Source organism: Protopterus annectens, chromosome 5.part1 (assembly GCF_019279795.1).
Source record: "Protopterus annectens isolate FY-2018-M chromosome 5.part1, PAN1.0, whole genome shotgun sequence".
In the NCBI taxonomy this organism is placed as follows: Eukaryota; Metazoa; Chordata; order Ceratodontiformes; family Protopteridae; genus Protopterus; species Protopterus annectens.
This window is the reverse complement of record NC_056736.1, coordinates 574,956,422-574,981,394: the sequence shown is the minus strand read 5'-3', so window position 1 is coordinate 574,981,394 and position 24,973 is coordinate 574,956,422. Positions and strand designations below refer to the sequence as shown.

Here is a 24,973-nt window from a genome sequence, read left to right as displayed (position 1 = left end):
CTTTTACCAGTGACACTTTTCCTTGATTGCTTTGTAGATTTCTCTATTCAATATACCCATGATGGCATTTGATTTTTCCTTATTGCTCTGTTTTTGTGCTAAAAATTTGGCCGCACAGTAATATCCTATTTACTTCTATCACATGAATTTATGTTAATAGTCTTGGTTACTGTGTTCATTTGTTTTTTCGTTCTTTTAACATTTTGAGTTTCATTGACTTTCTGTAACCTATTTCTTTCATTGATCTTAATATGTCTATCCATTTCTCTTAAGTCAAGCAACTCATCCCTTCGATTATTTTCTTATAAACTGAAGGCATATTCTTTGCTCCTTTTCCTGAGGACATTTTTCAGAAAGTTCCAGAACAACTTTCTGTGACATATTCTCTTCATCTGCATCCTGCTTTTTCTGTTGCTGTTTCATATGGGCTCACTGGCCTGTCATGCCACAACATTAACTGCACCAGAGTTGCCACTGTTTCCTTTTCCTTTCCATGCAGTGCAACTCCAAATGAACTTTCGTACTGGTTTCCTACTAAAGGCTCCAGAGTATTTTCTTGTGGCAAGGGATGAGATGCTTCCTGTTACATCCATTTCTCCTTAATTTGGAGACATTATTCCGTCGTGCTGTGACATTACTAGATTTTGATTTTTTACACTAAATCCTTCACTTTGCAGGTAATCCATAACTACATTTTCTGTTTCTTCAACACCTCCATTATTAATCCTCTTTTCTACTTCCTCTTTTGTTTTCTTTTTATTTTGGTATTATGAAATTTTCCGTATCTGGGTGCCTTTTTGTGTATTTCTCTTCAAATGTCTTTGGTGCTGCTTTTTTGTATTTAGTTTTTTCTCCTTTGCATAAATATTGCACTGTACTAACCCCCCCCCCCCCATGTCCACACAGTATTGTTGAAGTATAATGTCTCAACCTATAGTCATGCAGAGACAGTATAAATATGTTTAGAATGATGAAGGTTATTCTATTTGTATTTCTTAAATGACCTAATGCTAAATTTTTAAGTCTACACATGCTATAAATTGCTGGATATGAACGTGAATGTATATGTGTGTATTGTAGTCTTTGTACAGGTGAGACAGGATGGCATCAGTAAAACTAAATTTTTTCCCATTTTACAGGTTCCTGTTCCACTTGTATTGCCTACCACGCTGGATAGTGCTGATAAAATTTTGGAAACTATAGAAGAAATGAAGAAAGTGTTCTCTGCAAGTGTGAAACACCCAACAAATGATGTAAATGACAGCATTTTGAAACATCAGTCGCACACTCCAGAAGAGTTAACTGAACGGACAACAACCTTGAGTCCTTTACATATTCATCTTGTAAAAGATGTCTTAGTGCGACCTTCAGAACCTGTAGATGAACTTGATAGAAGAGTTCCTGCAGAGACTGTAGAGTGTGTGGATGAACTGAATGATGAGGTCCCAGTATGTCCTGCAGAAAGACTGATCAAGGAAGTTCCAGATGGTCAGTTGGAGATGGAGCAATCTAAAGACAAGAGTCCAGATCGGACTGTGGAAGATCTGAAAGTGCCATCAAGTGTTTTGCGGACTACTGGGGAGCTGAAAGGTGGGATTCAGGTAGTTGTAACAGAAGCTGTAACAGAAGCTGTAACAGAACTTGAGGGAAACCTTGCAACAAGCTCACTGGACACTGCAAAAGAACTGAGGGATGAAGCCTCACCTGTACCTCTGCGGACTACTGAGGAACTAAAATATGAAGCCTCAAGATGTACAGGAGTCAAAAATGAATTTTCAACAGGTCCATTGAGGTCTGCAGGTGAAGTGAAGTATGAAGTTCCACAGAGTCCTTTTGGGACTACAGAGGCTTTCCCCAGTTCGTTTGTTTTTGGAGAGGATCTAAAGTACAGTGTTCCAAAAGGTTCAGTGGGAAGTGCAACAGAACTGAAGGAAGTTTTTGAACTGAATCCACTGGAAAACATAGTGGAACCACTAGATGATGCATCAAGTCCAGTGGAATCGTTAGATGAACTAAAGGTAGAGGTCATAGGAAGTCCGGGGGAGTCTGTAAATGAACTGCTCAAAGAGGGCCCTAAGAGTCCCATGGAGACTGTAGGTGAATTAAAAGAAAGCACACCATCCACTTCTGTGGAAATTGAAAATTTGTTTATGTCCAAGTTAACTGAAGGTGATGAGAAGCCAGTGACTCTTAATTCATGCAGTAAGTTTGTAAAAGTTGATTTATAAATAGTTCAGCATAGTGACTGTTCTATGTTTGGATGATCTTAGTTCAGAAGGTCCTCTGCTGTGGATAATGGTTGGGAGTTCCTCTTTTGAGTGCCCTTTACTGACACAACATGCTTGAATCCTCTAGCTGCCCTATTTATTTCTGTATGCATGTCTAGCTGGTGCATGCACTGACATGTCAGGGCTAATTTTTGCATTTGGTCCCACTTTCCCCAATTCCTTCTGCACGGTTTAAATTTTAATTGGGCATGCATGATAGGAAAACTTATTCTTAATGCCAAAAAAAACTAAAATCTTCCACGTGTGCCTGTGGTTACCAGATCACCAGCTAGGGACTTTACCAGTACTCTCTTAATTGCTGAGAATGGAGCATGTGCTAAGGACCTCACATTGAGTCAGTGATTTCAACTGATTGCACAAAAAAGGCAAGAGAAGTTTGAAGTCTGTCTCTCTACCCAAACAGCAGTATTGAAAGGTTCCAGTGCAGGGATTAGCAGATCCTTTACATAATCTGAGTTGAGAGCTATATGGGAGGGAAAAAGTGACCAGGCCCAGGCTTTCACTGACAGCTGAAAAACTTGACCTATGGCTTTTTCCCTTTAGCTAGCAAGGGGTCAGCTTTGAGACCATCATTAATATTTGAGTTGGAAATTGGCAAGAGGTGGGCACCATTGGTAACAGCCCCCTTTGTGAATGATGCTCGGGTCTTAAACTCTGTCATGCTTGCACTGGGTACATATGGGAGATTAGTTTGAAAGTATTGGGTGGGTTTTTGAGTTTCCTGCTAACAGTTTTGTAGTGTTTGAATCCAAGGCAACTTCCCTTCTCACATTGCCATAACTCCTCTCAGTCTAGAGCCGATCTCCACTAGTGGGAGCAGAGCTTTTCCCTTGCCTAATAGGCCAACAGTTTTTCTTAGGTGGGTTGGATATCAGAGAATGTTATGTGACTGTGTAGGAGTTGAGAGTGCGTCCTTAGGGAATGGGATTTGATGCCATGTTGAGGCTTACTGCACACTGCCTATTGGTTGGTGTTGCCACTGGTGTGCTCCTCCCTCCCCAGACCCCCAGCATTTATCTACCACTCAGTTTATTATGAAATATTGTAGATGAAACATCAAAACACAGTACATCATTCAGTCTCATCTGTGGTAACTTGCATCGTTAACAAAAAGCTTCAAAACAGATGAGTGCAAAAGAAACTAAATAATACTTTTACCTGTCCTTCTATTCTGATGTTGCAGTATTCATAACAATAGGGAGTTGCTGCTTGCAGCAGCACCATCCGGCCAGTTTACCATAGTCTTTGTTCCAGGAGGGTGCATGTGATGTCTGTTACCAGGGCCATAAACCGGTGTTGGGTATAAAAGTGACATCTACACGTACCCCCATCAGAATTTTTCTCCCGCAGTGATCATTGGATTCCCGTTTGCCAGTTCCACTTCTGCATCATGTTTCTCCAGACAGCAGAATGCCAGATCCAAATGACCACTTTTGACCATTACAGATAAGTGCCCAGTGGGGATTTTTTTGCTTATTTTGCTTACTGTTTAGATTTGTATGTTAGCTAGGAAAGGGAAGTGTGCTTGTGTGAGACAAATTCCTCACAAGGACACACACGATAAGTGTGTTTTTTCGTCTAGACAAAGCCCATGATCATACATCCTGTTCGATTTGTAAGTCATTTGTCCCCAAGACTCTACGTAGCCGACTAGCGGCTTTGAGTCTATATCTTGAGAACCAAAGACTCCGACGCGTTGTGTTAGGCATGGAGGGAGGAGTAGGCCCATCTGACGAGCTACCTCGGAAGAAGTTGAAAAAAGTTAGGCCTGAATCTCAGTCTGCGCCTCAGGCGTCCGAGCAGGTCTAGAGGCAGATGAAGACCCAGAGTCCGTTCAGATGACTGTTATCAAAGCAGGCCCAGGAGCCTTAATGGAAGCCAGGGTGAGGGATACCGAAGGTACGTCTGCTGAAGTAATTCAGCAATCAGAGTCTGATGGCAAAAGGGAGCCACACCTCGCATTTTCAGAAGCCCCTGCTCCTCCTATACATGCTAGGCTGACGTCCGCTTCTCTTCTGACTGCTCCTACAAACCCCTTTGAAAAGGAAACAAAAACAACAAGCACTCTGAGCCTTCACAGATGCCTGTTTGGGAATCTTTCTAGTCTGTTTAAGGCCTTTTAGGCATTACATTCACAGCAACTTCCCCCTACTCTCACACCTCAACCATCCCTCCATGTGTCTGAGGAAGATTACTCCTTTTTTTAAGGAGTCCTTCTCCTATGAAACACAAATTGAATCCCCCAAAGAATTTATTACTCCAGAAGAGGAGGACTGTATTTCTCCTGAATCCCCAGGAGACAAATTCAGCTTTGGGGATATCATCTTCCTCATGAGGGGAACATTTTAAGTGGCAAGCCTCTGAGGTTTCACACTCCAAGAAAAGGTACTTTGACCTTTTGCAAATGGAGCAACCATCTCCCTCACCTGTGTCTTCCTTACTGCCTGCTTTTCAGGATGCTTTCCTAGATGCTTCACAGTCTCCTGACTCCCAATCCCCAGCAGCTAAATGACCTGATCAATTTTACAGGGTCCCCCAAGACACACAATTTCTTTTCAATAACTCTCCAGCAGACCCAGCTGTTATAGCTGTTTCTGCAAATAAGACATCCAGGCAAACTACCTTCTACTGCTCTTTATCGAACTGACGGGCAGTAAATTTATGGCCAGGACAGGAAAAAAGGTATATACCTCCTCCACTCTGGCCATCATGGCCCTGAACTACCAAACCCAGATGGCAAGGTATGTTGTAGATACCATTTCAAAAGCCTCTACCCTTCTGTTTGAGGTTCAGGACTTCCCTATCGCAGCACAACTAAATTCACTTCTCTCCACAGAATCCCAAGTGACCAGGCTCTGGAAGCTTCATCCAAAGCTGCTGCTTCTTGATCAGTGCTTCAGTGTTACTCCTGGGTAAGGCTACAGCCCCTCCCCATGGATGTTCAAACTAAACTACTGGATGCACTCTTAAGCAATAAGACCCTTTTCAGGCAAGCTTCTGTTGAGCTTCTCAAATCCCTCCAAGAGAAGGGTAAAGAATTGCAGAACCTCAAACACCTTCTGGTGTCCCTTATTCCTAGATGTCATAGGAATTGCCCTCAGAAGCCCTCCTTTATTAAAAGGCAATCTTTTCATTCAGTGCAACAATCAAAGGGACGCAGACAGCCGAGGAAGACTTCTACTCCCAGATTTCCCTCCAGATCCTGTAACACACCCCTTCGGAGCCAGCCTGACCAATCCAGACCTCCTCCACTGTGACCCCCCCCCCCCCTGCATCCAGCAACACCTTTATCCCTTCGACTCAACCTCTCCCTTCCCTCCTGGTGGAGATCAACAGCAGAACAATGGGTCCTCTCCATCATCCAAAGAGGATATTACATGACTTGGTGGATGCTCCCACCTTTCCAAGGTATTCCTCAATCACCAGAAAACCGAATCCACCTGTTCCCACCCATCATTCATTAACTTCTAAATCAAGGCACCATAGAACCAGTGCCCATCCCTCAAAGAAACACAGGTTTTTATTCTAGAATGTTTCTGGTACCAAGGAAAGAGGGTATTTGGAGACCTGTCCTGGATCTATCCTTTCTAAACCTCTTTCCCCACGGTCCCAGCTTCAAAATGATCACCTTACCACTTCTCTCCTCTGATCCCATCCCAGGCATTCATGGTAGCTCTAGATCTCAAAGATGCCTACCTCCACATCCCCATTCATCCAGATTACAGGACATTCCTCAGATTTTCAGTAGGCTCCTGTCATTTTCAATTCTCTACATTGCCTTTTGGGCCCTCCACTGCCCAGGGTATACAAGTATACCCATACTTGGATGACCTACTCATCCTTCATCAAGACCACCAACTCCTACTTCTTCATTTACAGCAGGTGTCGAACACCCTCTCTCTTCTGGGGTTCATGATAAATGTAGAAAAATCTCACCTGATCCCATCACAGGACATCTCTTTCCTGGGGTAGAGACTCCTCACAGACTGCATGAAAGCCTTCATTCAAGACCAAAGTATTCAGGAACTCTGCCTCTACTTCAATCAGATCCTTACCCAAAACGCCCTGACAGCTTGGGTATTCCTGAGAGTGTTAGGCTACATGGCATCCCTCATACCCATGCTGCCTTTGGCAAGACTCCATATGCACAAAATTCAGTGGGTGTTAAAAAACCTATGGACCCAACATTCCCAACCCTTGCACTCTCCACTTCCAGTGTGCCTAAAAAAGGAGATCCACTGGTGGATATCCGCAGTGCAGACCAACTTGGGGACCCACCTTCAGATTCCAGCACTACAACAACAACTATCCACAGATGCTTCAGATCTGGGCTGGGGTGCAGTGTTACAAACAAACCAACAGCACTTCTCAGTACAAGGAAAATGGTCTACTGTAAGGAAAAAGGACCACATCAATGTGAAGGAAATGAGGGCACTGCTTTTATTCCTTCTAACATTCAAGCCCTCTATCCTGCCAGGAAACCTAAAAGTAATCACAGACAATAGAACTGTCCTGTGGTACATAAACAAGCAAGGGGGGACCAGGTCCTACCTATTATGCAGCCTGGCCATCCAGATATGGAATCTAGCTGCTTCTCTCAGGGTCCACGTATTAGCCATGTATATCCCCTCAGCACAGAATTTTATGGCAGACACACGCAGCAGAACCTCCACCCCCTCTCACGAATGGATGCTTCAGAGAGGGGTTTTCCTAGACTTGATACACAGGTGGGGTAGTCCACAAGCAGACCTATTTGCCTCCCCACTCAACAGGTAGATGCCCAACTTCTGCACAAGGAACCCACATCCACAAGTTTGGAAAGTGGACGCCTTCTCCTTCTTATGGGGGGGGGTGTACCTGTACGCCTCCCACCCCTTTTACTCTAATTCAAAAAGTCCTCCTAAAAATTCAGAAGGACAAACCAAAAATCCTACAGGTGAACCCCTTTTGGCCACGACCGCATTGGTTTCCCCTCCTACATTCTGTAGCCAAGGACAATCCCCATGGGTTACCCCACCATCTAGACCTGCTCACACAGAACAAGGGATCCTTGCTACACCCACAGGTAAACAACCTAAAATTGACCTTATGGGTGATAGGATTCTAATCCATTACAGACCCCTTTATTCAGAGGATGTACTCAATGTTCTGCAGGAGGCCAGAAAACCTAGTACTAGGAGAAACTTTGTAGTTAAGTGGCACAGATTCTCCAATTGGTTCATAGGTAGGTACTAGGCTATCGGCCCAAGGGCCTAAGTAAGCCTAGCCAACAAGGTTCCCTGACTTACGCCACCCACGAAAGTTAATTTCCTGTGCCCCTGTTGAGCAGAGCTGCAGAAGTGATCCCCGGGGGTGTATTTTTTATTTCCCATCCACTCATCAAGATTTTTCTTGAAGAATGCTAATGAGGAACTTTGCTTGACATAGATGGGTAGATTGTTTCAGAGTATAGGAAGTCTCTGGTACAGAAATTTATTCTTCCAGCATGTCCTGTTTATTGTGGTGACAAGGTTTAGGTCCCTAGAGCATGTAGCTCGGAGGGATTGGGATTTCTTTAGGTGTACCATGTCCAACAGTTCTAGGTTTAACATAGCATATATGTTAGGCAGAGATCTCCTCGGAGTAGGCGATATGCTACAGAGTAAAGCTGGAGTTTTTTGAGACGGTCAATGTAGGGCATCTGTTTGAGGCCAGTAATCCTCTTTGTGAGGTACTTCTGTGGCCTTTCCAGCTGTTGCACATGTCTTGTGAGGTACATTCCAAAAGGGGCGTTGTACTCTATAATAGGTCTGAGTGCTGAGTAGAGGGGAACAATGACCTCTTTTTTTCCTGGATGAGAACCCTTTTGTGTTGAGGTGTGCCACACAGAAGGATTTCCTGACTACTGTGGTGATGTGATTATCATAGGAGAGACTACTGTCCACCTGTGTCCCAAGGTCTCTTATCACACATTCGGCATTAAGTAGACTGCCGTTTATGTGGGAGTTCGTGGGTACAGAGATTTTACCAAAGGGGATGACAATGCACTTTTTGGCATTGAGCTTGAGGCCATGCCTCTGACACCAGGCATCTGTGTCAGTGAGGCCCTTCTGTAGGATGTTCACATCATTTGGGGACTCTACTATGGCTCCTAGTTTGCAGTCGTCTGCGAACTTCATTAGCCAGAGGCCTTCTGTGTTGGCCTGTACTTCAGAGAAGTAGATACCAAACAAGAGAGGTCCCAGGACTGAACCCTGTGATACTCCACTTGTCACTGGTTTGAAGTCAGATTTGGAGTCTGCAACTTTTACAGTGTGGGTTCTGTCAGAGAGCCAGTTGGGAAATCATCTTGTGACGTAGGGATTTATACCTAGTTTAATGAGTTTAGCTATAATTCCAGAATGGGGAATGGTGTCAAAAGCCTTGGCGAGTTCAGGATAGGCTGTGTGAACCACCTTACCCTCGTCTGCTGTTTTGTTGATTGCCTCAAAGAAGTCGATCAGGTTCAGGAGGCAGGATCTTCCTTTCACAAACCCAAACTGGGTGGGGTTCAGAGTTTGGAGGTTACCAATGTCTTTGTTTGAGTTCCATGGTGATACATTCCATGACCTTGCAGACCAGGCTTGTCAGTCTAATAGGGCAATAATTCCCAGGATCAGAGGTGGCTCCCCTTTTGTGGAGTGGGATAACTGTTGCTGTGCACCATTCAGTGGGCACAAAGCCTGATTTGAGACTATGATTGAACATAGTGCTTATGTGGAGAGCCAGTTCGTTCTGAAGTTCGGGCAATATCAGTTGGTTCTGTAATTTTCGTGCCGTTGTGCTGTAACTTGGAGCAGATCGGGGTGTTGCCATTGAGATTCTTGACATAGCTATAGAATGCTTTGTGGTTGCCCTTAGAATCAGTGGCAATTTTGTTTTTGTAGCTAGCTTCGGAGGATCTTATAAGGGATCTCAGCTTCTTACTGAGGCTGACCAGGGAGCTCCTCCACTCATGGGATTTTACTCTCTCTTGCAACAGTTTATTCCTTATGTTGTAGAGTTTGTTTATGGCAGGGGACCACCAGATTGGCTTCCTTTTTTTTTTTTGGAGGATAGCGTTTTGGTTCTGTTTGGGATAGCACGATCCATGCACTTGTGTAAGTGCTTATAGAGTGCATTTGTGTAGGATTCAGCAGTCATAACTGTGTTGTCCATGTGCATGGGTGTCATGAAGTTCGCCACTTCTGTCTTAAGAAGCAGGAAGTTGGCTTTAGAGAATTTTTTTACTGTGGTTTCCTTAATGGTGGGTGGGGACGGGATGTGGATATGTAGGGTGATTAGCTTATGGTCGGGTCTGACCAACGAGGAGTTGACTTCATGTGTGGAACACCGGTCACTCATGTTGGTAATGACTAGGTCTAGGATATTGTTGCCCCTGGTGGAGGTGTGGATAAGTTGATCCAGGGCATTGGAGTTTATAAATTCCAGAAAGCGTTGAGCGAAGGAGTTGGTACACGAGTAGTTTTCCCAGTTAATTGTGGAGTAGTTGAAATCGCCCATTATATTAGGGTGTTTGGTTGAATCCTAATGTTTTCCAGTATATCAAGAAAAGAGGAGTGGGAATCCTGGGGCATGGTGGGGGATCTGTAGCAAGCTACAATTTGGATTGCAGTTTTGCCCAGAGTTAGTTGCACTTGGATAACTTCAGATGCATTATGCTGTGCAACTAGCCTGGAGATGTGGATATTCTTAATGAATATGGACACACCTCCGCCCTTGATGTTTTGGTCCAGGTTAGATGGCCGAAAAGTGTGATATGAGTTATAGCCTGGTAATGCAGGGGTGCTCTCTAGACCCTTGAACCAGGTCTCAGTCACTGCACAGATATCGATGTTCTCCATTTTAAAGAGTGCCTTGAGTGAGTGCATTTTGAGATTTAGACTTTTAGCATCGAGTAGCATTACCCACAGTTTTTGCTTGCCTGTTAATGTTACAGTGGTAAATTTGTCATTTGAACCTTGCCTAAAAAAGGCACTATAGTGGTGGCAAGACCTTTAGCCAGTATCCGGAATCCCAGGGGCAACAGGTGCAGGCCATCTCTGGCAAAGCATCATGGTCTGTCACCCTTGTCGTCCCTGGCAGACAGATACTAGATCCCCTTAGAATGACACCAGAAGCTTAGCCAAGTGTTGAAGTCAATCAATTTGTCCTTGTACTGTGGTATCGATCTGGGCGATGGCAGGATGCTACTTAGGGTTAGGGTCATACCTGCCTGGGCTACAAGATCAGTGAGCTCTTCCATGTCTCTTTTCATGTAGTCCAGGGAGGTACGTCTCAGGTCGTAAACACCAACATGGACAGTGACAGAGTCATATTTGTACTTGTGGCGTGACCTGAGTGCGTGGGTTATGTGGCGGATCCTGGCACCCGACAGGCAGCTGACGGTAACCTTCTCCTTGTTTAGCTTGGTGAGTGGGACATCAGTGTGCCTGACTATAGAGTCGCCTATGACTAGTGTGTTGGGTATGTTGTTTTGCCTTATGGGCTATGGTTTATTGGCACACTGAGTCTGTGGGCTATGTGTCATTTGGCTCAGAAGCTTACATGCAGTCTTTGATACAGCAAATCTGTATCTGGTGTAGACTAGTTACAGAAAAGGTGGGAAATGAGCGCAAACATAGAAACAACCAGGACCTCCTCACTACCCCCATTCCAAGAGTCCTATCCTATTTGTGTGAGCTACTCCAATCGGGACTAACATATTTTTCAATCAAAGTCCATTTGTCTGCCATTTCTGCCTGTCTGCCCATTTCACCCCCTCTGGCATCCAGACTGGAAGTCAGACTTTTTCTGAAGGGAGCCCTCCACATCAAACCCCCACGTAAACCCATCCCTTCTCCTTGGGACCTAAACTTTGTATTAGAAAAGATAACATTGCCCCCCTTTGAACCAGCACACACTGTTTCCCTGAAACTATGCACATTTTAAACAGTCCTGCTGGTAGCCCTCACCTCCACCAGGAGGGTCTCAGAGTTCCAAGCCCTTATGGCCACCTCTCCCTACCTTGTTTTCCACAAGGACAGAGTAGTCTTCAGGACCAACCCTTTCTTCATGCCCAAGGAAGTTAATGAACTCTCATTGAATTAATCCATTAACCTACCAGTTTTTTTATCCTTATCCACAAAATGCCTCAGAAAGGACCCTACATTCCCTGGATGTACACAGACAACTTCAATACTACTTAGCCAAAGATATCAGGAAGTCAGATCAGTTATTTATTTCCTTCCATCCTAGAGCCCTAGGGAAAGTTGTCTCTAAGCAAACCATTGCCTCATGGATCTCCAAGTCCATTTCCTTGTGCTACTCCCACCATGGGAAATCCTTACAAGGTAATATTAAACCTCATTCCACCAGAGCAGCTGCTTCCTCTACTGCCTTTTTCAAAGGCATAGATTCCTCTTCCATTTTAGAAGCAGCTACTTGAACCTCAGTACACATATTCACCAAACACTACAAGTTGGACATAGCAACCCGTGGTAGAGCAGGATTTGCCAGGACTGTCCTACAGGGTCTTCTTGACCACAGGTCCCCTTCCTCCTTCCAGGTTCATACTTAAAGCTCTGGTATTCTCCCTGCTGTTATGAATACTGCAATGTCAGAATAGAAGAACATAGAATAGTTGTGTAAAAACTTACCATAACCTTAGATGTCCTTCTCTTCTATGTTGCAGTATTCAATCCCACCCATACTCCCTGTCTCTGACTACTATCCCAGGTGTCACCTGTGGACACATTGACATCATCTCCCTTGGTCACAACCTACACAGCCATCTTACTGCCCTGGAACTGGCCTACATGTAAGTCTAACAGTCTCATACTAGGACCCTCCTGGTCAAACATCACAGGCACTACTGTATGTGGCAAAACAATTCTGATGAGGGTACGTGCGAATGTCACTTATACCTAACGTTAGTTTATGGCCCTGGTAACAAACATTACACGTACCCTCCTGGAACATAGACTTTGGTATACTGGCTAGACGGTGGCACTGCAAGCAGCAACTCCCTACTGTTATTAATACTGCAACATAGAAGAGAAGGACATCTAAGGTTATGGTAAGTTCTTACACAACTATTCTTTTTTACGACTACCTAAGAGATGTCAAAAAACAGAGTGATTTATTTAGTGCTTTTATTTCTCAACATAATCTAGAACTTCACCAAAATAAAAAATATATTCCAGTCATTCAGTTTAAAACTAATGTGGAACCATACATGTCATCACGTTTACCAAGCTAAATTCAACCTTAAAGCTACACTCAGTTAAAAACCTGTCATAAATTTCCATCATAATTTATCCGTTTTTAAATGAAATCATTTTAAAATGTCCACCTCATTAAAAAATCAATCTTGTATTTGTTTATAAAAAAATAAATGTAGAGCACGTGTAATAAATATAAAACTCAATTTCATTACAGTTTAGTCTTTTCTTAATTAACAAACCCCTAATCGAAAGTTTGTCATTCATGCTTAGGGGAGTTGTGGCATTCAGCAAACGTTGCCAGTGCAGATGTTCTTCGTGTTTCACTGTTGCAGTCATCACCTGTGGGTTATCCCTGCTGTGGTAGCTCTCGGCCGGCCCGAATTCCAGAGTCAGTGTTTTTGTACGCCGGCTGCTAAGTACCCCATTGGAGACCCTTTTTTCTTGCTCTAACTGATGTCCGAAAAAGTTAACAATCATCTTGCATGTGGAAAGCAGATGCCAGACCAAGACTTTCATTCTTACTGCATCACTTGTTTAGGCCCAGAACATGATGTCCCACGTTGCCGATTCTGTGCCCTCTTTAATGCGAGAACCATTCATCATAGAGCTCTTTTTGTAGACCATTATTTTCGTATTCAGTCTTCGAATTCTGATATGGTGTCCATCAGCCAACAATCCACCAATATTCCAAAAAAAAAACAAAAGATAGAGACAGGCCACACAAGGCTAAGCCTTCCGACAATGCTACCACTGAGCAAGTCATCAGTTCTCTGGAATTCAGTGAGGTGCTTTCGCAGCCCCTGATGCTCGGCTCGCTTTATACCCAGGCCTCTGCCGAAACCCTTTCGGAGTCCGGTATGCCGCAGAAATCCACTTCGTCTTCCAAGCCTTTGGCTGTCTCTGCTTTAGTTGGGTCCAGAGCTGGGACGCAGGCACCAGCTTCCGAGGAGGCTGTTCGTACTACCGATTCTAGACAAGAAAAGACATAATCTCTTCCGACTATCGATTCTGAGACCAACTGATTCTCTCAGGCCTCGAAGCCAAGCCACTCCTAGGAAATCTGCTTCTAGCCACCATCTTGCTACTGCTGCCCCACCCCAAACTCAAATGCTTAAAATGGCAGATCATCTCATCACCCTTATCCGAGGTACTCAAGCCCCCACTCCAAAAAGGAAAAGGCTTCCTTCTCCAGAAGTTATGACAGGCCAAGAGTCTGAGGAATCTGATTGTTCTGCCTTTGAAGAGGAACAAAAGCCCTTAACAGTTTGTGTATTCAGATGCCGAGGAATCCATCCCCTCTGCCTCCCCTCCAGAGGACCTCTCCTTTGGGGAAACCTTTCACTCCCTCTGGGAACATTTTCAGTGGGAATCTCAGGACTACCCACAGTCAAAGAAACAACTTAGAGAGTTTCTGGATCTGCCCCAGCACAGACCCCTGGCCATCCCACCTATTCTAGAAGTGGTGGATGATGTTTTCCTTGAATCCAGTTTAGCCCCTGATGCCCTGCCTCCTGCTCCAGCTAAACCTGACAGGTACTACACAGTACTGGATTCTCACAGATACCTGTACAGAAACCCTGCTGCAGACCCTGAGGTCATTACACAGGGACCCAAAGGAGCTAAGACTAGTTCTGCCAAGAATCCTGTTCCTTCTGACAAAGACTCCAGAGCTCTGGACAGATGGGGTAAGAAAGTATACACCTCTGCAACCTTAGCTATCAGCACTCAATTGTCAGTTCCGTATGTTAAAATGTCAACAACATACTTTGGAACAATTAAAACAAAAGATTGCTACCTCTCCTGATGGTGCCAACTCAAAAAAGCTGGCATTATTACTACATTCTGCTTGTCAAGTGGCCAAGCGCTCATTACAATGTGGATATGATGCCCTAGAAGCCTCTAGCAGGGTAGCAGTGACAGGATCTGTTATTAGAAGACATGCATGGCTGAAGGAGCAACTTCTCCCTGATCATGTCATATCTAAACTTATTGATGCACCCCTAGATAAGGAATGCCTGTTTGGGGAAAAAGCAGAAGAGGTGCTTAAAAAGATGGAAGACAAAGCAAAGTCTATGCAAACAGTAAAAGATTTCTTTCAAGTTCAGCCACCCAGATTCAGCAGGAACTTCCTCTCTAAGCACTATGCCTTCCCTGCACCCAGCAGACGGGGCCCAAGTAAGCCCCGCAGGGACAGGACATCCAGGTCCCTATCCCAGGGCCAGCAAAGAAGCAAACAATGGATCACTTCCACCTCTAAGACTGGGAGTTCTAAGCCAAGCTTCTGTGGTAAGCCCTCACAATGACTCTCCCTCCCCCCTTCTGCCCTCCTTTCAATCACCTAAAACTTGGAGGAAGGCTCACCCTCTTCAAAGACAATTGGGTCTGTATTACCAAGGACCAATGGGTATTAAAAATAATTTCTCAGGGATACAGATTCTCCTTCAGTGAACTCCCAATTCCAAGAGGGTACCCAAACCTCCCCCCCAAACCAGTAGGCAGAGGCATTAAAGCAAACACTAATATTCCAGGGGGCAGAAGAACCTGTCCCTCCGGATCAAACAGGAAAAGGTTTTTACTCCAGACTATTCCTTGTTCCCAGAAAAGAGAGCACTTGGTGCCCCATCCTGGATATATCCAAACTGAACACCTCCTTGGTGATCCCCAAATTCAAAATGTTAACCTTGCAGCAGCTCCTGCCTCTGCTGACACAAAATGCCTGGCTGGTGACACTACACCTAAAAGATGCCTACCTGTACATCCCCATCAGGGAATTGTGCAGAAAATTCCTGCGCTTCAGAGCAGACAGTCAGCACTTTCCATTCTCTGCAGTCCCCTTTAGTTTATCTACTGCTCCCAGAGTATTCACCAAATGCTTGGCCCTGGCTGTAGCATTCTGCAGACAGAGAAATATACAGATTTACCCTTACCTGGGTGACTGCCTCATTCAGGCGAACAGCAAAGAAAAGCTGCTCCAGGATCTTCTCTTTGTCAGAAATCTCCTAATTTCCCTAGGGTTCACCATCAACGAGAATAAAATCAAAGCAAATCTCCACCAAGAAAATTATTTTCCTGGGAGCTGTGCTAGACACAGCAACCCTACTGGCTTTCCTGTCCCCAGAAAAGCAGAGTTTCCTGCTTCTCTACTTCACCCTGGTGGCTTCCAGAACTCCCCTCACTGTGAGGAAGTTCTTGCAAGCCCTGGGATACATGACATCTTGCATCCTTCTCATCCCTCTTGCCAGGCTTCACATGAGAAAGGTTCAATGGTACTTAACCTTTGGTGTCAGCATTCTCAGTCCCTGCAGACTACTCTCCCACTGATCCTTTGCATAAGGGACGAATTCCTCTGATGGGCAGAGGCGTGTGCCATAAACAAGAGTCTTCCCTTCATCCTCCACCCTTCAGGCCAAGCAATCACCACTAATGCCTCAGACAGAGCTTGGGGTGCTCACCTTGTACCCAAGGCCTCTGGAATGCCCAGCAACTTCACTTGCATATCAACCAGAAAGAAATGATGGCAGTGCAAAACGCTCTGACTTCCTTCCAGCCCCGTCTCAGGCCAGGGGTCCTCCTTATAAAGACAGACAACACCACAGTAATGTGGTACATTAACAAGCAGGGGTGCACTCAGTCTTACTCCCTGTGCAGATTAGCCATGAATCTATGGCTTACAGCCTCCTCCATGGGGCTGCACCTAATTGCCCAATACTTACCAGGGATCAACAACACTCTGACAGACCACCTAAGCAGAAACTTAGTGGACCCCCACGAATGGCAGCTCCACAGAGAAATCTTTCTGCAAATCTCCCAAGAGTGGGGGGGGGGGACCCCAGAGGTGCCTCACACCTCATCCACCAGCTGCACACGTTTTGTACCAGGGAGTGTCACCTCCTAGCATGGAAGGTGGATGCCTTAACCTTCCCCTGGAGCTGCCTCTTTGTGTATGCATACCCTCCTCTGCCCCTTCTTCCCAAGGTTCTAATCCAAATAAGAGAGGATAGACCAAAGGCCATCCTCATTGCTCCAGATTGGCCCAGACAGCATTGGTACCCCATACTACGCAGTCTAATCTTACAGCCCTCAAAGCTGCTTCCCCTAAGGTCAGACCTCTTGACCCAGGAGAGGGAGAAGGTACTGCACTCAGACCTACAGACTCTCAAACTTTCAGCATGGCTCATACCCTAAAAACTAACAAGCAGTCACTGTTAAGCAAACAGGTCCTGGACATCATCTCAGAGACCAGAAGGCCCAGCACAAGAAAATCTTACGCAGGAAAGTGGAAAAGATTCTGCTCCTGGAAACAATCAAAAGGGGTCAGTACCTTCAAACCTTCTTTCCCTCTCATCCTGGATTACTTGGCAGAGTTGCTCAATAGTGGCCTCTCCTTCTCCTCTATTAAAATCCTGTCTCGGCCATCTCTGCCCATTATAATTCAGACCCACCCCTCTTCTCTCATCCTTTGATTAAGCAATTTTTCAGAGGGGCTTTTAATATTAGGCCTCCCAGAAGACCCTCCTACTCCACCCTGAAACCTGAATTATGTGTTAGAGAAACTAATCTTATCTCCTTTTGAACCTGCTGCTTCAACAGAATCGAAATACCTCTCCTGGAGGACTGCCTTCCTACTAGCTATCACCTCAGCCAGAAGGATCTCAGAACTTCAAGCTCTCATGGCTGTCGAGCCATTCATAATTTTCCATGCAGACGGAGTCTCCTTGAGGACTAATCCTTCCTTTATACCCAAGGAGGTATATGATGTGACCCTTAACCAGGCCATACACCTTCCCACCTTCTTCCTCAACCCTCAAAACAAGGGGGAAAGAATTCTACACTCACTAGACATGCACTGACAACTCAGATACTATCTGGACCGCACTAAGCCGTTCAGAAAAACTGACCAGCTTTTTTGTAAGCTTTTCCCCAGGGGCAGAGGGGAAGCCAGTCTCCAAACAAACCATTTCCAAATGTATTTCACACTGTATCCATTTTTGCTGCAGACTACATGGGAAACCCATCCCTAAGTCGATCTGTACCCACTCCGCTAGGGCAACCTCCACTTCCACTGTCTTCCTTAGAGGAGTACCTACCAGGGACATATTGGTAACGGCCACCTGGACCTCTGTCCATACGTTTACAAAGCATTACCACCTACCTCTCTTTTTCTAAGTTTAGGGCAGGGTTTGCCTCTGCAGTTCTGCAGGGCCTCCTGATCCTTACCTAGGGCTCTACCTATCCTTCCTCCCTTTACCTCAGCTTTGGGAATCCCCTCACAGGTGATGACTGCAACAGTGAAACACGAAGAGCATAGTACAGTTGTGTACATTTACCATAAATGTAGATGTTCGAGTGTATTCACTGTTGCAGACCTGGTTACCCTCCCTCCAGCCCCCTTTTCACATCTTCCCCTAAGGGGACACTTGCTTCCCAGAGTGGCTCTTAGCCACCAGGACCACTTCTCTCTTCCCTTGTGCTTCTGACGTGTTAGGGCAAGAAAAACTGATGTAATGACTGCTGCATTGCTTTATAGTACTGACGACCTGACCAGACTACAGGCAACAGCAGCCGGGGCACAAAAACATTGACTCTGGTATTGAGGCTGGCTGAGGGCTACCACAACAGGGATATCCCACAGGTGATGACTGTGAATATACTCGAACATCTACATTTATGCTAAGTGTACACAACTGTACTTTCACATGCCTCTAGATGGTTGCTCCAGTCACTGTCTGTTAAGATATGGCACTTTTTCCAATACAAAAAAGAACACTTTTTAAAATTAGTAAACTATGACTTGCCAAGGGGGGCATTCTTGAAATTACTTTTTATTGTGTATATGTTGGTGATTATTTTTCTTAACTGCTTCTCCATTTTCCAACATAAAATGCAGGACAACAGAAGCATTGTTCTAAATATATTACCCCTTTGGTGTTGCAATCAAGTCTGCCTTTAGGTTATAACACTTTAGGGAAAATAGCTACTTTGTGTTATTGATTTTGTAAGTTTTTTCATCCCCTTAACTCTTCCGTTTGTATAATCACAGTTTATTCCATTTTCAAAATACTTTTATTTACAAACTTTCGTAAATAACCCCATTTAAGGTTTACACTAAATGGCTCCATCACTGGTTTCCAATTTTTTTGTAATTATGACTTTAATCACCCCAGTTCTACAGTTGTGGCCCATCACAATCTCTTTGCTTAACTTTTGATGACTTTCTGTCTAACAGTGCAGTTAGAGAATTGGATCAGAGGTTGCAATTTTGATTTGTTACAGTTAATTGTTTCAGCTCTTAACTCATTTGTCAACTCAACTGGGTATCCACTATGTAAAAGCATGTTTTTTTTTAAATGTTAATTTCATCCAAAAGCATTCGATCCAGTCTTAGTTACAGTATTGGCCATACTTACCATTTGTCCTTTTATGATTCTTTTTTTGCCACTTAGGGTGACAACATTTAAAATGCTAGACTATTGGGGCAAATGCTTTTCCTGTAAATGGTTGAACCAAATCTTTTATTGTATGAATATATTGACAATGACTCTAAATTTAATGTGATCATTATGTCATTCACTCTTGAAGGATAGTAGTAGTGGTATTTATATATGACAAAAATGTGTCCAGTAACTCCATGGGTTTTCCTTTGTCCTGCGTTTTATGTTGGAAAAAATGGAGAAGCAGTTAAGAATAAGAATATACCAACATACATATGCAGTAAAGAAATAGTTTCAAGAATGTCCTTACAAGGCATGCTTCTAAATGTATTTATTTCAAAAAGTTTGTTATGTTGTCCTATCTCACCTTCATTCTTACTGAATGGGTTCAGAGCTGATCCTCGGCTCCGACTCTGCCGAATACAGTAGCTCGAAGTCTCTAACTTGGCTTGTGGCAGAATAGGTATCCCATCATGCAGTGGTGTAACTCCCCAGATCTCGTTTGCTGCTTTACGAGTTTGAAAGCTCTCTTCTTTCAAGATTTATATATTTTCTATATATTTAGGATTAATAATTTTTAGTTAGTTAGTTTAGATAGTTGTTGATGTTCATCGTGTTTCACTGTTGCAGTCATTACTCTTGGGTTATGCTGTTGGCAGGCTACCCTCAGTCGGCCAAAATTCCAAAGTCTAGCTCCGGCGTCGGTTGCTGTCGCCTCTTCCCTGACGTCAGTGCACCAGGGGTATAAAATATGCAGCCAACGCCATTTTCCTAAGTCGTTCTTGCCGTGCGGTGCCCGAAGCAAAAGCAGTTCGCAAGTGCTGGTTGGCCGACTCCTGAAATATTCAAATACGAATTTCAGAACTGAAGTCTTCATTAAAGATAAGTACCCCGTTGGGGAAACATTTTTCTTGCTCCAGTCCGATGTCAGAAAAAGTTAACAATTGTATTTCTTATCCTCATAAGGATTTTCACTCTTACTGTATTCCTTGCCTAGGCCCTGATCACAACGTTGCTAGCTGTCGGTTTTGTGCTAGATTTAACCAACTCACTATTACGCATCGGTTCGATTTTGCATTTCATTATTTTGGCCGAAGATTTAATTATATAATGCTGTCGGACCAGCCGACAACCGGAGTTTACAAAAAATGCAAGGACAAGGAAAAGGATAGGCACCTGAGGTCCAAAACCGACGACGAGGCCTCTGCTAGGCCAGTCGCAGGTTCGCCGGTATTCAGTGTGGTGCTTTCGCAGCCCCTGGCGCCCGCTACCTCAGAGCCACAGGCCACTTCCAACTCCCACGTGGAGCCAACTAGGCCTCTGGATACTCAAGGTATTTCGGAATTCATTCCATCAGATGGGTCCGGAGCCGCTGAGCAGGCATCGGATTCTGAGGGTGTCTTCAGACCTACACAATTGTATATTAAGCCATCTTCAGCTTCAAAGACAAAGACTAAAGCAGCTCTAAAGACAAAGAAACAAGTACAGCATTCTCCTGATGCTTAAGATGGCTGAAGACCTAATTACTTTGATCAGTGGTTCTCAACCCCCTCCTGATAAGAGGCCTAGGCAAGAGACAGAGTATGATTCTTCTGATCAGGTTTCTATTTCCTCTGATTCCTCTTCTGAACAGGATTACTCCATGCTTCCCTATGAGGATTCTGATGCTGAAGAATTCATTTCTTCAGCCTCTCCTCCTGAGGGTTATTCTTTTGGGGAAACCCTGCATACCATGAGGGAGCATTTCCATTGGGAGAGCCAAGATTATTCTGAATCTAAGAAAAGGCTCAGAGACTTTCTGCTACTTCCTCAGCACAGACCCCTTGCTATTCCACCTGTTCTAGACATTGCAGATGATGTATTTTCAGAGTCCGGCCTGTCCCCTGACTCTTTATCCCCTGCACCTGCTAAGCCAGCCAGATACTACAGGGTCCCGGATTCTCATAAATTCCTATATAAAAACCCTGCTGCTGACCCAGAAACTATATCTCAGGGTCCCAAAGGGGTCAAAGCTTCCACTGCAAAACCCCCTGTCCCCTCTGATAGGGATTCTAGGGCTCTAGACAGATGGGGGGAAAAAGTCTACACATCTGCTACCCTGGCTGTAAGGGCTTTAAATTGTCAGTTTCATATGCTTAAATATCAGCAATATTTAATGTCACTACTTAAACAGAAATTGTTGACAAATACTGAATGTTCAAAGAACAAGGAATTGCAGGATTTATTGCATGCAGCTGAACAAGTGGGAAAGCATACTTTGCAATGTGGTTATGATTCACTGGAGGCCACTTGCAGGGCCGCTGTTACAGGTTCTGTTATTAGAAGGCATGCTTGGTTAAAGGAACAGAATCTGCCTGATCATGTTAAAGCAAAATTATTAGATGCACCATTACAGCATGATACTTTGTTTGGTACTAAAGCAGAAGAGGTGTTGAAAAAAATGGAGGATAAAGCAAAATCCATGCAGTCAAGGATTTCTTACAGATACAGCCACCCAGGTTTAGCAGGAACTGGCCTTCAAAATTGGTCCTTTCCAGTGTCAGACAGGCCACAAAGAGGCAGATGCAGGCATCCCAGAGGCAGATCTCAGCCCCAAGGCTCGTACAGGCCTAAACAATGGGGTGCTCCTACCTCCAAAAGCGGAGAAGACAAATCACAGCCTTACAGGAAACAGTCCCAATGACTTTCCGCTACCAGATCCAAACACTTTTCTTTTGGCAGCCCCCTTAGGGGGAAAACTAGCACTTTTTTCATCAAATTGGCAAATAGTTACCCAAGACAAATGGGTCCTGAACATAGTGTCCCAAGGCTACAGGTTCCATTTTCACACTCTACCAAGGTCAAAAGGTATGCCAGACCTGCCACACAATCAATGGGCAGAGTCACAAAAACAAATTACAGCCCTCATGGACATGAGGGCCATTCAGCAAGTACCACAGCAAGAGCAGGAGCAAGGATTTTGCTCCATACTTTTCCTAGTACCCAGAAAGGACAAAACCTGGAGACCAATACTGGACCTGTCTATACTAAATACGTTTCTGGAAGTTCCAAAATTCAAGATGTTGACACTACAGCAGCTACTGCCCATGCTGGGCAAGAAGGCTTGGCTCATAACTTTTGGCCTAAAAGAGGCATACCTGCATGTCCCAATCAGACAATCTTGCAGAAGATGCCTCAGATTCATAGCTGGCTCAATGCATTACCAATTCTCTGCACTGCCCTTTAGCTTATCTACTGCGCCCAGGGTCTTCACAAAATGCCTGGCACCAGTAATTGCGTTTTGCAGACAAAAAAGAATTGTATATCCCTACTTGGACGACTGCCTAATTCAAGCAGAGAACAAAAATATTCTTCTAAAGCATCTGGCGTTTGTAAAAAGATTACTAATTGGCCTGGGGTACACAGTAAACGAAAATAAATCAATACTAGTGCCCTCTCAAGAGATAATATTCCTGGGTGCAAGCTTAAATACAACTGCCCAGATGGTTTATCTCACGCCAGACAAACAAAAACATCTGACTACTTACTTCAAGAAATTGGCAACAAAAACCCACTTATCTGCAAGGTAAATCCTGCAGGCCATGGGTTTCATGGCACCCTGCATTCTACTAATTCCATATGCCAGACTGCATATGAGGAAACTACAATGGTATCTAAAAAGTGTTTGGACTCAGCATTACCACAGCCTGGAGACAGTAATTGCACTCATTCCGTGCCTGCAACAGGAGTTTCAATGGTGGGCAGAAGACTGTCACCACAACAAGGGTCTGCCATTCAGTCTACCCACAGCCAGACACTGACAGCGGATGCATCAGATTATGCCTGGGGGGCCCATATGGCAGGAAAATGTATTCTCAGGGCACATGGCCTGCAAACCAGATGCATCTTCACATCAATCAAAAAGAGATGCTAGCTGTTCAAAATGCCCTGACAGCTTTCAAGGACCTGCTTCATCCAGGACAGTTACTGATAAAGACAGACAACACTACGGTCATGTGGTACATAAACAAGTAGGGAGGTACACATTCCTACCCCCTCTGCAGACGAGCAGTGACCTTATGGGACACAACATTGGCTTTTCAAGTTCACCTGCAAGCACAATTCCTGCCAGGAAAAACAAATACTCTGGCAGACGAACTAAGCAGAAACCTCATGGATCACCATGAATGGAAACTGGATCCACAAGTCTTCAGCATGATAATAAGGAAATGGGGATGCCCAGACATAGATCTATTTGCCTCCCCTCACAAACTGCCAATTGCAGAGATTTTGCACAAGGATTTATCACAAGCAAGCATGGAAAGTGGACGCCCTATCCTTCAGCTGGAAAAATCTAACAGTATGTGCCTTTCCTCCACTGCCTCTAATTCCCAGGATACTCCTAAAGGTCAGACAAGAGAAGCCAAAAATGATACTGATTGCACCAGACTGGCCACGCCAGCACTGGTACCCAATCCTAAAGAGCTTGTCTCAAGGTCCAGCATGGATGTTGCCTCAGACTTCTCACTTGCTGACCCAACAAAACAATCAGACCCTGCACAGCCAACTCAGGACCTTAAATCTGGCAGCGTGGTGGATTATGTAGCCATTCAGAACACTCCTCTTTCAAAAGCTCTTATGGATGTTATCTTGGAGGCCAGGAGGCCCAGTACCAGAAAATCTTATGCAGAGAAATGGAAGAGATTCTGTGCTTGGAACAAGGAACAAGGTATTGGCACGTGTGTACCAAATATCCCTCAGATTTTACAATACCTAACTGAGGTGCTGAACAAAGGCCTTTCTTTCTCATCAATTAAGATTCATGCCTCTGCCATTTCAGCCCATTATGATGTGGAACCCACCTATATTTTCTCATCCTTTAATAAGGCAGTACCTCAGAGGGGCCAAAAACATTAAGCCTCCAAGGAGAGCACCAATTCCGGCCTGCGACCTCAATTATGTTTTGGAAAAACTCACACTACTACTTTTCGAGCCAGCATCAGCAGCAGATATAAAATTCTTATCCTGGAAAACAGCTCTGCTCCTAGCAATAACCTCTGCAAGGCGAGTCTCGGAGTTACAAGCACTCATGGCTGTGGAACCTTTCATCATTTTTCATCCAGACAGGGTTTCTCTAAGGACAAAGCCTACATTTATGCCTAAGGTGGTGTCCAGTATGGCCCTCAACCAAACCATTCACTTGCCTACCTTTTATCCAAATCCACAGAACAAGGGTGAGAAAATTCTGCATTCTTTGGACATACACAGGCAGCTACGCTTCTACTTGGACAGAATTAAAGCTTTCAGAAAGACTGAGCAACTTTTAGTGTCATATGCTGCAGGATCACAAGGAAAGGCTATCTCAAAACAGACCATTTCTAAATGGATAGGCCATTGCATCCGTTTCTGCTATTCTCAACATGGCAAATCAGTGCCTAAGGGCATTAGGCCTCATTCTACCAGAGCAGTAGATACTTCAGCAGCCTTCCTCAGAGGAGTACCAATTAAAGATATCTTAGAGGCTGCAACCTGGAGTTCAGTACACACCTTCACAAAACACTACCACTTACCTCTCTACTCTAAGTCCAGAGCAGGCTTTGCCACTGCAGTTCTGAAGGGCCTCATAGCCTCTCTTATTCATATTTAGCCCAGCCACCCATCCTCAGCTTTGGGATTCAACCCAAGAGTAATGACTGCAACAGTGAAACACGATGAACATAGTACAGTTGTGTACCTACCATAAATGTAGATGTTTGAGTGTATTCACTGTTGCAGTCCAGGTTACCCACCCACCATCCCCCTTTTCTTTGTTGGGTCTTATCTGCACTTCTCTATCCTATACAACCTATTTGGTGTATTTGCTTGTAGATGAAGGAAATGTTATTTTTGTGCATGCATTTTTATTGGCATATTTTTCAGCCTACCAATTTGGGGGCACCTGACATCTGGGGCAAGAAAAACTGAAGAAAATGGCGTCGGCTGCATCTTTTATACTCCTGGTGCACTGACGTCAGGGAAAAGGCAACAGCAACCGACGCCGGACCTAGACTTT

At 44.5% G+C, this 24,973-nt stretch overlaps 1 protein-coding gene across 2 annotated transcripts in view; it reads left to right on the top strand.

The window, feature by feature from the left end:
• ZMYM2 (zinc finger MYM-type containing 2) overlaps window positions 1-24,973 on the top strand; it is a 2,217,537-nt gene that overhangs the window by 1,472,034 nt on the left and 720,530 nt on the right. For both annotated transcript variants that reach the window (XM_044073197.1, XM_044073196.1), the window contains exon 15: window positions 1,140-2,202. In XM_044073197.1, the coding sequence (XP_043929132.1) occupies window positions 1,140-2,202 (1,063 nt within the window). The remainder of the gene's footprint in view (window positions 1-1,139; window positions 2,203-24,973) is intronic.